We start from the raw sequence: 13,531 nt of genomic DNA, 5'->3' as shown, positions 1-13,531 counted from the left end.
AGGTGATACTGAAGCCATCGGCATACATGGTAGTGACAGATCCTGTGTTATTGAATTCATTATTATATTAAAGAAGGTGGCACTTAGCACTGATCCTTGTGGGATCCCTTCTTCAAGGATGAACTTTGAAGATCAGTGGTTGTAAACGCTAACTTGAAATGAGCAGTGGTGTAGGAAGTTTCTGATAAACTCTGATAGGTGTCCGCGTAATCCCAAATAGTATGGGGTTCGCATTATACCATATCTCCAAACAGTGTCAAAGAAGACCATGGCAAGGTGTTCTTTCCATATGAAGGATATAATATTGTGTAATGGTCAGCTCCCCAAATTGTGCCTGATAGAACTCTTAAGATTTTTAAGACACGTAATCCGGAACATTTTTATATGTTCAAGGACACTCTCGACCTTTTGATTAAGACAGAAACAAACATTTGTTTCTGTCTTAATCAAAAGGTCGAGAGTTATGCCAGGATAGCCAGGCATTGATCATTTTTTTCCATGACCTTGCTCATACAGCTGGTGAGTGCAATAGATCGATAATGTTGCAGATTTCCAAGATCTTTTCCTGATTTTGGAAATGTCAAAACGTAAGCATGGGGCCATTTGTCAGGAAAAATGCTTCCTTTGAATATTCTGTTGTAGAGGAGTAACAGTGTCTTGAGTGCCAGTTCAGTAAGTTTTGCTATCATGATGTAATGTATTCCATCTGGCCCTGCTGCACTGAGTTTAGTGGAGGCTACAGCATGGTGCAAATATGACATTGTGAAGGGATGATTGTAGGCAGCACTGGATGCAGATTCAAAATTGATTAAGTGTTTTTCAGCTTGTGCTTTGTGTGACTGAAAATGTGGCAAATACGATGTCATAGCTGAGATTTCCGTAAATGATCTACACAGAGTGTCTGAATCTCCTCTGGTTTTGTAATGCCATAGCCAATGACAGTGAACATGGGATACACTTGACATGTGGGTGTTTTGCATACATTTGCTGTATTTAGCATTAGCATCAGTAGAGGCATATGATGCAAGAAAGCAAGCTTATGCAGCATCAACCAGAAAAAAAAAAAAAAACTTCCACTTCACCCCTCCGTTCATTCGTCCAGCTGAGCCTTAAATTTATTTAGGCTATCAACTTCCACAACAAGGGATGGAAGTCTGTTCCACCAACCAACTACACGCTGGCTAAAGACAAATTTCCGGACATCTATCCTACATCTGTCTTTCCTCAATTTGAATTTATGCCCTCTCAGGTGATTATTCTGAGCAAGAGGCAGAATCCCATCAGCATTGAGCATGCTCAAACCATTCAAGGCTTTATATTTTGGCACATATTTTTTGGGTTTTTGTCGTTCTTGTAATTGGGAAGCAAAACACCTCCATACTTCCCTTTTTGCTAGTCTGTCTAACATGTTTTACCTTTGCCCTTGCCTGTTTAAAGCAAATGAGGTTTACTGTTGTTGGGAACTCTTTGAAAATGTTCCATGCTCTGTTCTTTAGCTGCACTACATTCATCATTCCACCACACTTTTTGAGCAAGCCAATATTTTTGTGGATTGTTTTGGAATCGCTTTGTCCGCTGCTTGAAGTATTTGGTTAGATATATATTCTACTGCTAGGTTTATGGGCACTTGTTGGACCTGCTTTTCTTCTAGTGTTGCTAGCTGCTTGTATATGTCCCATTCAGCTTCAGAAAAGTTCCATTTGGCAATCTGGTAAGAAAGGTGGGGAATGTTTGTATCAATGCAACATATCACAGGGTAGTGATCACTGCCCAGTAGACTGCTGTGAATAGTCCATCTAAATAGAGGATATATGGTTGCTGATCATAGAGAGACATCAATAGCTAAAATAGATCCTGTAGGAAGATGAGTATAAGAGTGTGTGTGCTCCATTACTGAGAGTTATCAGATTGTGTTGATCAAGTAATTTTTTGATAGTCTGCCCTCGCTTGTCCAGGTTATGGTTTCCCCATAATGGATGGTGACTGCTAAGGTCTCCTAGGTGTTTTTCAGGTTGTGCTTTGTGTGCCTAAAAATGTGGCTTGTTTGTTATTTGGTTTTTAGGAGCATTAGCAACTAAGGCCATATTGCTCCGGGATATGCGGTGGTAATTCCCTGACCTTTCCGCATCCTCCGTATTTGGTGGTGACGGGCTCGAACCCCGGTCTAATCAAGAAGCGTGTGCTACGCACTGCTGCTCCTTCCCACCTGGCTATGGAGGCGCCTAAAAATGTGCAATTATGATGTTGTAGCTGAGATTTCTGTGAATGATCTACACAGAGTGTTTGGAATCTAATTGGGAATTATTGGGAAATAGTGATTTCACACAGTTGATAGTTGGGTGATGGAGGAAGATGTGCAGTAGTTAAAGAAAAAGGCAACAGATTTTAATTTCAGGAAAAAGAGACTATAACAGTTTAAAGTAATCATCTATCAATTGGCATCTATCAATTGGCCACATTGTAGGGGGAGAGAAAATACATTAGAAATATGGAATACCTTTAAAGCATTAATCACAGAAGCCAGGAATGCATGTATATCATTTAGAAAACATAGCACAGGGAGGACGCCAAGATGGATGGATGAATACAGAACTGACCAGTCTAACAGAGCAAAAAAGGGAGAGATTCCTTTCGATTAGAGAAGTGCGAATGCATCACCAATATATAAAGTTGGTTCTAAGAGAGAAATTGATAATTAAAGACCAGTTAGTCTGACTACAGTGGCAGGGAAATCATGGAGGCAATGATTAAGAGTGCAATCCAGGGACATTTAGATAAAAATGGCATTCTGAAGGACAACCACCATGGTTCTGTTAAGGGAAAAATCATCTTTAATAAACATGGTAAGTTATTTTAACACAGTTACTCATGAGCTGGATGCAGGGAACAATTCCAACATAGGTTATTTGGATTTTAGCAAGTCATTTGACTCAGTCCCACATGAGAGGTTATTGTATAAGGTGGAACATGTAGGGATTACTAGAAAGATTCTAAGATGGATCACAGGGTGGATGCAGGGCAGAAGCAGAGAGTTGCGATTAATGGATAATCTTCAGATTGGAGTAATGTCAGAAGTGAAGTCCTGCAAAGATCGGTTCTTGGACCATTGTTATTTCTGATTTTCATTTACAACATTGACAAAGGGATATCGGGCATGATTTCAAAATTTGCAGAGTTGTTAATTATCAGTGCCAAGCAGGACTCCTTCGGGATGACTTGAACAGACTTCAAGAACTGTCAGGAAAGTAGTAGCTATGTTTTAATGAAGAAAAATGCAAGTTCTTACATTCGGGGAATAGCAGCCTCCAAAATATTTTGTACTCTTGTTGGGGTTAAACTAAAAACACTAGAGGATGAAAAGGATCTAGGAGTTATGATATAGGCAGATATGAAGTTTTCTAAACAGTGTAGAGGCAGCCAAGAAAGCCCATGGTGTCATATTGATGATTTATCAAACAACATCATTCCTATAGCAATAGGGAGGACATAATTACACTGTACAAGGCAAATGTAAGACTGCATTTAGAATACTTCATCTGAAAAAGGATACTGGGCTTTTTGAAGGCATCATTCAAAGAAGAGCAACTCACATAGTGAGATCAGCAAAAGGGCAACTATAGAAGATATGACTTTGATTATGTCAGCTACAGTGCTTGGCAACTAGACACCTTAGAGGGGACTTGATTAAGGTTTAGAAGGCTCTGAGAGGGGTAGTAAAATGTACGAAGGCAGAATTTTCAATGTTATAAAGAATTCCAGAATTAGAGGCTATAAAAATCAAATTACAGGGGAAGAGGTTTAGCCTAGGTTGTAGAAAGTTTTCTTTTAGGCAGCAAGTTCTTGATTACTGGAACAAGTTGTCTCCACAAGCAGTTCAGACTGACAATTTAAAGAAATTAAAGGTAAACTGAATAGTTACCTATGAGAGGAGGGAAGTGCATAATTTGTCTATTTTCTTATCTTAAAAAATTAAGGATTTATTAATTTCTTAAGATAAGAAACATCGTTCTCAGTTCATTTACAACATTGACTTAATTTCTTAAATCTACTATTGAAGACTTAAGAAATTAAGATTTCTTAAGATAAGGCAAAAGCAAACATATCAATCAAATAAATCTTCCTCTATGCATTCATGTAACAAGCAAAGCAAGTGTTGTTGTTATTGAAGTGATGAAAATAGAGCCATAAACAGTAATCAAATTATGGTTCTACAAAAATAACATAATTTTACAGAGAAATCACATAACACTATGTAGTCGAGTGTTTATTTACATCCAAAACATAAGAGGCACAGTGTAAGTCAAACTGTTATATGTCCCGTTAGTTTAGTGTAATCTCCGAAGTTTTATTTCTAATTTGTTGTTAAAAGACGATGTGCTTACTTGATTCCTTAAATTCTGTCGTATCACTAATTTTTATGTTTTACAAATTCCTTAAAAATAATTTAATCTTTTATCATATGTAGCACTAAACATTTAATTAAAATAACAAAAATTTGCTTGACACAATAATGTTTCATGACACTAACAAATGTCATTAACTGCAGTTTGCCTTGCCAGTAGTGTACTAACACTGTAGTTGACCAAGTGAAAATTCCAATGAGCAATGTTCCCCACTAGTTTGTAGTCATTTCTTTATACAGCCCTCGAAAAAAAAAAAAAGCTCTGTATTTACAAATATAAAAATCCATACAAAATGACAATGGAAAAAAATTAATCTGTCTTAGTTTTTATTCAGATAAGTTGAAAATTAAAAACACTAACTTATCTGTATGTTAGTGAATTTCTATTTTTTAAACATTAAAGTGATTCTAACATCATTCTAGGTTCGTATATTCCATTACTACTGAATGGGTGTTTAAAGTTATTCAATAACAATTCTTTTCATCAAACTGAAAGAATTATAACTGTAGTTTAATATGTGATTAGTGGGATAAAAGATCCAAACAATAAATTTTTCCTTTTTAGAAACTGTTTGGCAAATAAAAATCAACTAAATAACCAAGGAATAATCAAACCAAAAAAAAAGTATTATTACGGTAGAAAAAGTACAACTGGGTTGCTAATTCATTAAATTCTAAGAAAGTCAATAACATTATTTTATGTATGTAATTTCTGATAGTGAGATATGTCTTTCACTGAAGGCAATTATAAAATGCAGCATTTTTTTAATAATTATAAAAAGAAGTCTAAATCTACATTTTTGTTTACTATTAAAAATAACACCTCTCATAAAAACAATTTATTTAAAATTCTTTCTATTTATCTTAACACTTGTTATAAAAAGATTTTTTTGAAGTGACTTATATAATCAGAATAATACTTCTTAATGACAAATTATAAAGCAATATAGTTTTAATTTACCTCTCTCTCTGATGTCGGTGCCGTATGCAACAGTTTTTCAAGTTCGTGTGCCAACTGTATTTGAGCATCCCGCTTAGTTAATTCCTTAAATTCTGTCGTATCACTAATTTTTCTTTGTTTTCCAAAGGCCTTAAAAATAATTAAATATTTTATCATATGTAGCACTAAACATTTAACTAAAATAATATAAAAAGTTGACTTTCACTGAACTTTGCCAAAATTAATAACACCCCTTTATTTTCAAATACAATTCAAAGTACAAAAAAAATACAGAGAAAAAAACAATTGTACTTCATAATAACAGAAGCAAAAGGAACTTATAAGAAAGAAAGACATTATTTTTGATATGAGGAAAAATCAAAAGCTTGCTATGCCTAGATATGAATTGTCAAAATTATTAGCTGCATCCAAATGTTAGACCAGTACAGTAATTTATCAGATTGGTCAGGTATGACTTATCCTTAATGAATGACAACCTTTGCTGTATCACGTGCTGACTAAAAGATAGGAGACAGAGGGCTATCATAAATAATCATTCTTGAGGGTGGAACAGTATAACAATTGGTGATCCCTTGTGCTGGATCTCCCTCCTGCTTCTAATTTTCATAAATGATATTGAAAGCTTTTGTATTAGTTGCATATCATAAATGATAAGTGACCAATACAAAATGCATTGTATTGGTTGCATATATGATTCAAATAATAGGCATCAAAAAAGGAGTTTTTAAGATTAAAAATAGTACTTTTATAGTATTTCTAAGGCGAAAAAAACAATAACACAAAAAACAATTTATTTATTTATTATATTAATAATAATAGAACAAACATAGCATTTCACAAAACACTACACAAAACATTGCATAGTCAAATAGATATAAAAGTGGTATAAAAAATTATGTCAACTATAGTAAATGCTACTAAAGGTAAGTTTATGCATTTGGTTGGTTGGTTGTGTTAGGGTTTAATGGTGCATGGACTACGTTGGTCATAATGCACCATAAGCATTCTCTGGTGTTATACCTCTTTAAGTTTCATACTTAACTTATAACCTACACAATACTGACTCTTCATATCCACAATGACTACTGCTTTCCCTGAGCACAATGTAAGTTCTCTATCACTTTTCTTTCTAACTTAATTAGTATTACTAATGGCTACATGGTGCAAGGAAGCCTATGGCTTGTGCTGTACCAGCCAATAAAAATATGCATTGGAGTGATTATATAAAAATATAATCACTGTTACAAAGTGACAACCTTTTCTCACTTAACTGATCAGGCATCTCTAATAGATATTGCTATAGAATAGTAATTTTTCTATAATTTGCCACCACTTTCACCTTCACTACACCCTTAAAGAGTAGAAGTGTGTTATAGGCCTAATGACTCAAATGAGTACAATCAACAATTGTACAGAGAAACAGAGTGGGCTAGTAAATCAGAATATCTTATAATTGGGGATTTTAACTTCCCAGATATTGACTGAAACTTGGGGTTGGTCACTCACACACTAGCAAGACTTTTGTGTATTTATTGGATGATTGTTTTCTGCAGCAGCATGTCCGAGAGGCAACCTGAGAGGATAATACTCTTGATCTGGTTATCAGCAGTGATCATTCGTGTATTAAGAATTTGCAGATAAAGGAACCACTAGGTGGCAATGATCACAGTGTACTGATGTGGGATTTACTTAAAGATATAATTACCATCATGGGTAAAGGAAAGGGTTTTTGCTTCCGTAAAGGTGACTACAGTGGTCATAGACAGTTTTTAAATTCTATACAGTGGGACCAACTAATATGTTACCAACAGAAAATTCTAAGTGGGAAGCATTCAAGAAATTAATCGTCGAAGCTACTAGAAGTTTCATACCTATTAATAAATATTGTTCAAGGTTTAGGCCTAAATGGTTGTCAAATGAACTAATGACACATGTGGCAGAGAAGAAAAATGCATGGGATGCATATAAATTTTCAGCCAACGCAGAAGCTTATGGCAGATATAAGCTGGTCTGTAATCAAGTCACAAAGGAGATTAGGCAAGCGAAGGTAGATTACGAGAAATCTTTGGAAAAAGATGCTAAGAAAAACCATTAAGGATTTCTTTACTTCTTTAACAATCTTATTCATCCCCTTCCTCTAAAAGGAAGGGGATGAATAAGATTGGTCCACTTGATATTGATGGTTCAGCTGTTGATGATCCTGCTCAGATAGCAAACAAACTAATGAGTAGTTTGCATCTAGATTCACACATGAGGAGTTATTAAGGAAGGAAAATGCCAGAAGGTTCTCAAATTGTAGCAGGATGCTTAATGATTTTGTAATAACTGAGAGCAAAGTGGAGGAGAAATTGTTGAAGTTAAACATAAGAGAGGCACCTGGGGTGGATAGGATCTCTCCAGTTTATATTACCAGTTATATTGAAGTTAAACAAAAAAAAAGGCACCTCGGGTGGATGGGATTTATCGAGTTATATTAAAGGAGGCGGAAAAGGAATTAAGGAAACCCTTAGCCATAATTATGAGAGCATCCTTGGACTCAGGGGAGGTCCCCACGGACTGGAGATGTGCAAATGTGTCCCCAATTCACAAAGGAGGATCGAAGGGTGACATGAGTAATTACAGACCAGTTAGTTTAACTTCTGTTCCGGGTAAAATAGTGGAATCACTGGTTAAAGATGCATTGCAGGATCATCTAGACAAGACTGCAGCAATTAATCAAACACAGCATGGGTTTGTTAAGGGAAAATCTTGTCTGACAAATATGATTGGATACCATGTAGTTACAAAGGAACTGGATGCAAAACATAATTTTGATATCATATACTTGTATTTCAGAAAAGCTTTTGACACTGTTGTGCATGGAAGACTACTGTACAAATTGCAGCAGAATGGTATTAAGGGTAACTTGCTACAATGGATAAAAGGGTGGTTGAGTGGGAGAAGACAGAGGATGATAATCAATGGACGCTGCACTTTGTGAACTAATGTTATTAGTGGAGTTCCACAGGGTTTGATGTTGGGCCCACTGTTGTTTTGTATATTTATCAATGATATTGATGAAGGTATATCAGGGTTAGTGTCAAAGTTTGCAGATAACACAAAGGTTGGCAGGATTGTTAATGACAGTAATGGCAGTGTGCTACTGCACCAGGATCTAGAATATTTCGGCAGCTGGGCTGAGAAGTGGCAACTGAAGTTTAACATTGACAAATGCAAAGTACTGCATATGAATAGAAGTAACACCAGAAGAATGTACAACTGTGTGATACTACAATTAAGGTGGTAGAAAATGAAAAAGACCTGAGAGTAATTGTGCAGTCAGATATGAAGTTTTCTGAGCAAGTCATGAGGTTTTGTCAATGTTATACAGGAATTTTGCTAGCAGGGAAAAGGAGTGATTATTCCTTTGTATAAGGCAATGGTCAGGCCACGCTTTGAGTACTGCGTACAGGTCTGGAGGCCTCATTTTAGGAAAGGTGTAGATTTTCTTGAGCGTGTACAGAGAAGGGCAACAAGTCTGGTGAAGGGAATGAAGGAATCCTCTTACCAAAAGGGGGGCTAAGTTCTGCAAATTGCAGTGGCTGGAGACTAGGCACCTGCACGGTGATCTGATTGAGGTGTATAAGGCCTTGAATGGGTTGAGCATGCTGAATTCTGATGGGATCCTTCCACTTGTTCAGATTACAAACCTAAGGGGGCATAAATTCAAATTAAGAAAGGACAGATGTAGAACAGATGTGCGGAAATTTGCCTTTAGCCAGCGGGTGGTTAATTGCTGGAACAAACTCCATCTGTCGTTGTGGAAGTTGATAGGTTGAATAAATTTAAGGAGGAACTGGACAGGCATTTGGAGGGAATGGTGTGATTTTTTTTTTTTTTTTTTTTTGACATTAAGCTCATACACTTGCTTTCTTGCATCACATGCCTCTACTACTACTATTAATAAAACATTTATGAAAATTATAATATCAAAAGAAGTTCAATAAAAAGAAGTTATATTATTTTGTTCAAAAGCATCATTAGTTCATGGATAAATTTCAAGACATTACAAAGTTTGTACATTAGGTGTCATTATTATAACTCTCATATTGTGATAAATCATTCACAATGAGTTACCTTCCTCCTATACTTTGAATAAGTAAAATATCTCCATTACAGAATTATACACAGATGGAAGTTTGTTTCAATAATGAACAACTCCACCGACTGAAGGCAAACTTCCACACATCTATTTGCAGTCGTCCTTCATCAATTTGAATTTGTCCCCTCATAACCATAGCATGAACAATAGGAAAGATACAATAGTCACTGAGCTTGCCCAATCTATTAAAAGCCATGAACACCTCTATAAGATTACATTGCACATGCCTGGTCTCCAGATGCTGCAATTTGCAGAATGAAGCCTTTCTTGGTAAGAGTACTCCTTTTTTCCCCTCACAAATCTTGATGCCCTGGTGTAGAACTGCTGGTACCCATACCAGCAGTTCTACACCCTTCCTAAAATGAGGCCTCCAGATCTATATATGCAGTACTCAAGGTGTGATCTGATCATTGCCCTATACCACATAATAATTATGACCTTATCCCTACTAGCAAAATTTCTGTATATCATTGACAAAACCCTATGTGCTCTCCAGAGAGCCTATCTGCACTGCTCTGAGAACGTCATATCTGACTGCACAATTACCTCCATGTGTTTTTCCTTTTCCACTACCCTGAGTGTAGTACCACAGATTTGGTACATTAATCTTGAATATACTGCTACCTAAATACAGTACCTTGTGCTTGTCAATGATAAACTTAACTGTCACTTCTCAATCAATCTGCCTAATTTGTCTAGATCTTGCTGCAGTAACATACCCTGATTACTCTTATTAACCACCGTACCTACTTCTGTCGACTAAGACATTAAGCCTGATATACCTTCATCAATATCATTAATAAACATAGACAACAACAATGGGGCAGCACTGTTGTTTTTTATATTGAACCCTAGAGACTCCACTAATAACATTTATCCACAAAGGCGGTGTCCACTGATAGCCACTCTGTCTTCTCCCACTCAACCATCTTTATCCGTAGCAGTAACTTGGCCTTAATGCCACAATGCTTCAGTTTTAACAGCAATCTTTTATGTGCAACAATATCAAAAGCTTTCCCAAAATCTAAATACATGATAGCAAAATTACTTTTTGCATCCAGTTCCTTTGTTATTACCTGATAGCATCCAATCAAACTGGTCAGACAAGATTTCCCCTTAATAAATCCATGCTGTGACTAAGGTATAATTGCATTCCTATTTCGACAGTCCTGCATTATTTCTTTAATCAGTGACTCCATTATTTTCCCTTTAATATAAGTTTCAATAAAGGTCTATAATTATTCATGTCTCCTTCTGATACCCCCCTTTGTGAAGTGGAGGTATATAATTGCACATTGCCATTCCACAGGGCCATGCCCTGAATCCAGGGATGCTCATAATCAAGATTAAAGGTTTGCATACCTATTTTGCTGCCTCTCTTAATATAACTGGATATATTCTATCCACCCTGGTGTCAATTTTATGTTTAGCGTCAACAATTTCTCTTTTTCTTCTCACTTATCACAAAATAATTTAGTTCCATGTCAGAGTTTGATAAACTTTTGGCATCTCCTTCTCTCAAAACTCCTTGTGTATGAATGTAAAAGCAAAATACATATTCAGTTTATCGGCAACCTGAGCAGGATCATCCAAAGCTAAAACACTTATATCAAGAGGACCAATGTGATTTATTCTCTCTGTGTGGTGTTTACAAAATCTGCATTAGCCTGCTTAACTTGCTTTGTGACTTGACTGCAGACTAGTTTATGTATCACAGGCTTCGGTATCACCTGTTAACTTATATGCAAACCATTTTTCTTCACTGCCATGAATCTCGTTAGTTCATGTGACATCCATTTTCTCAGCTTTAACATTTCTTGGTATGTAAAGCTTAGTATATTCCATAATTATTTCATTGAATTCTTCCAATTTAGAATTTACTGTTGGTCCCACTGTACAGAATTTAAAAACTGTCTGAGACCACTGTAGCCACTTTTATGAAAACAAAAGCCCTTCCCTTTACCCTTTATGACAGTTACATCTTCAAGTAAATCCCACATCAATACACTGTGATCATTGCCATCTAATTGTTCTTTTATCAGCAGATTCTAAATGCACAAAGAATCACTGCTGACAATCAGTTCAAGAGTATTGATCTCTCTCTCTCTCTCTCTCTCTCGTCGACTCTCTAAAGGTCTTGCTAGTCTGTAAGTGGCAAACCCAGAAGTTCCAGTCAATATCTGGAATGTTAAAATCCACCATTACAGATATTCTGATTTGCTGCCCCTTGTTTAGCATTAATATTTGCATTAGTAAAGGCATATGATGCAAGAAAGCAAGCTTAGACAGCATCAGCCAATAAAAGAAAAAAAAAAACCTTTCTCATTTCACCCATCCATTCACTCAAATGTTTGTATAGTTCTGGCTTGAATCTTAAGCTATCAACTTCAACAACAACAGATGGAAGTTTGTTCCAGCAATCAACCACCTGCTGGCTAAAGGTAACTTCCACATATTTATCCTATAACTGTCTTACCTCAATTTGAATTTATACCCTCTCAGGTGATTATTCTGAGCAAGAGAAAGAATCCCATCAGCACTGAGCATGCTCAAACCATTCAAGGCCTTGTACACTTCAATCAAGTGTACTAGTACACAACACGGCTTTTTTTTTCAATATTGACCTGTGCTTGTTAAGTAATCCCACTGTCTCCTAAGTAACCCCACGTCATCAACGTTTGCCCCTGGCAGACATACCCTGGTCCTGTTCCACCAATCCTTTTTGCACAATATACTCCCCGATTTCCTTACATCGTGCACACACAAAGACATTACCCTTGGCAATATCATGTCCCATTCCTGATTGCTCCACAAACATCAAACTATTTCTCTGTATCGTTGTTCATTATGCTCTTCACAAAAAATTAGGCCTATAACAAATTCCTATTTGCATTTTTGTTTTTCCAGTGTTATGTCACAAACTGACTCAACATTGTACTGGCCATAATGCAAACTGGATGCACTGCCTTAGATTTAATGATTCTTATAACCCCAACCAACCCCTCCTGTCCTGTTTGTCCTTACTGTACACATTGTACTCCCGATATTCGAATTCTGCATCCCTTTTGTCTCAGTGGCACGTCTCTGATATTGTTATAATATACACATAACCCCCAGGGGCTCCCCAGATGAGCTAGATATCATCATTCTTCTCTTTTTTGGTGATTCCCTCCAGAATTGCAGACATTTTCAAATTTAATCCTAATTTGCGACTTTTTTCTCAAACATTGCCTTGTACTTGTTAAATAAGTGATCTTATTTGAGAAAGTAAACTTATTCCCAATTCCAAATAGCCGTGAAATAGTATCATCCAGATGGTAATATTTCAATACTATTTGGCATCACATTGGTGGTTGGGTCGGTACCCAAGGTACAAGAGCTGACAACTGGGTTGTAACTTATTTAGCCCTTAACTTTCACTCTTGGACTTAATTACCCCTTATAATTTTATAAGGGCTAAATAAGTTTAAGTCTAGAATTTTAGCATTAGCATTAGTAGAGGCATTTGATGCAAGAAAGCAAGCTTATGCAGCATCAGCCAAAAAAAAATAAAGTAAACTAAATAAATAACCACTTCCACTTCACCCCTCTGTTCGTTCGAAATACCTGTCCAGCTGAGCCTTAAACTTATTTAGGCTATCAACTTCCACGACAAGGGATGGAAGTCTGTTCCACCTACCAACCACCTGCTGGCTAAAGGCAAATTTCCGCACATCTATCCTACATCTGTCCTTCCTCAATTTGAATTTATGCCCTCTCAGGTGATTATTCTGAGCAAGAGGAAGAATTCCATCAGCATTGAGCATGCTCAAACCATTCAAGGCTTTGTACACCTCTATCAGATCACCTCGCTGGTGCCTAGTCTCCAGACACTGTAATTCGCAAAACTTTAGCCTTCCTTCGTAAGAGCACCCCTTTGTTCCATTCACTAATTTTGTTGCCCTTCTCTGTACTCGTTCCAGCAGCTCTACATCCTTCTTGAAATGAGGCCTCCAGGCTTGTATACAGTACTCTAGGTGTGGCCTGA

General features: G+C 36.6%; 1 protein-coding gene across 2 annotated transcripts in view; it reads right to left on the bottom strand.

Annotated features, from left to right (window-relative positions):
• Positions 1-13,531, bottom strand: part of UGP (UDP-glucose pyrophosphorylase) — a 443,603-nt gene that overhangs the window by 412,677 nt on the left and 17,395 nt on the right. For both annotated transcript variants that reach the window (XM_090376515.1, XM_090376514.1), the window contains exon 2: positions 5,364-5,492. In XM_090376515.1, coding sequence (XP_090232641.1) covers positions 5,364-5,492 — 129 coding nt within the window. The remainder of the gene's footprint in view (positions 1-5,363; positions 5,493-13,531) is intronic.

This window comes from Mastigoproctus giganteus, chromosome 6 (genome assembly GCF_048544385.1).
Source record: "Mastigoproctus giganteus isolate SK-2022 chromosome 6, ASM4854438v1, whole genome shotgun sequence".
NCBI classification, from domain to species: Eukaryota; Metazoa; Arthropoda; class Arachnida; order Uropygi; family Thelyphonidae; genus Mastigoproctus; species Mastigoproctus giganteus.
Note: the sequence above shows the minus strand (reverse complement) of the source record. Positions and strands in the feature narration are given on the sequence as shown.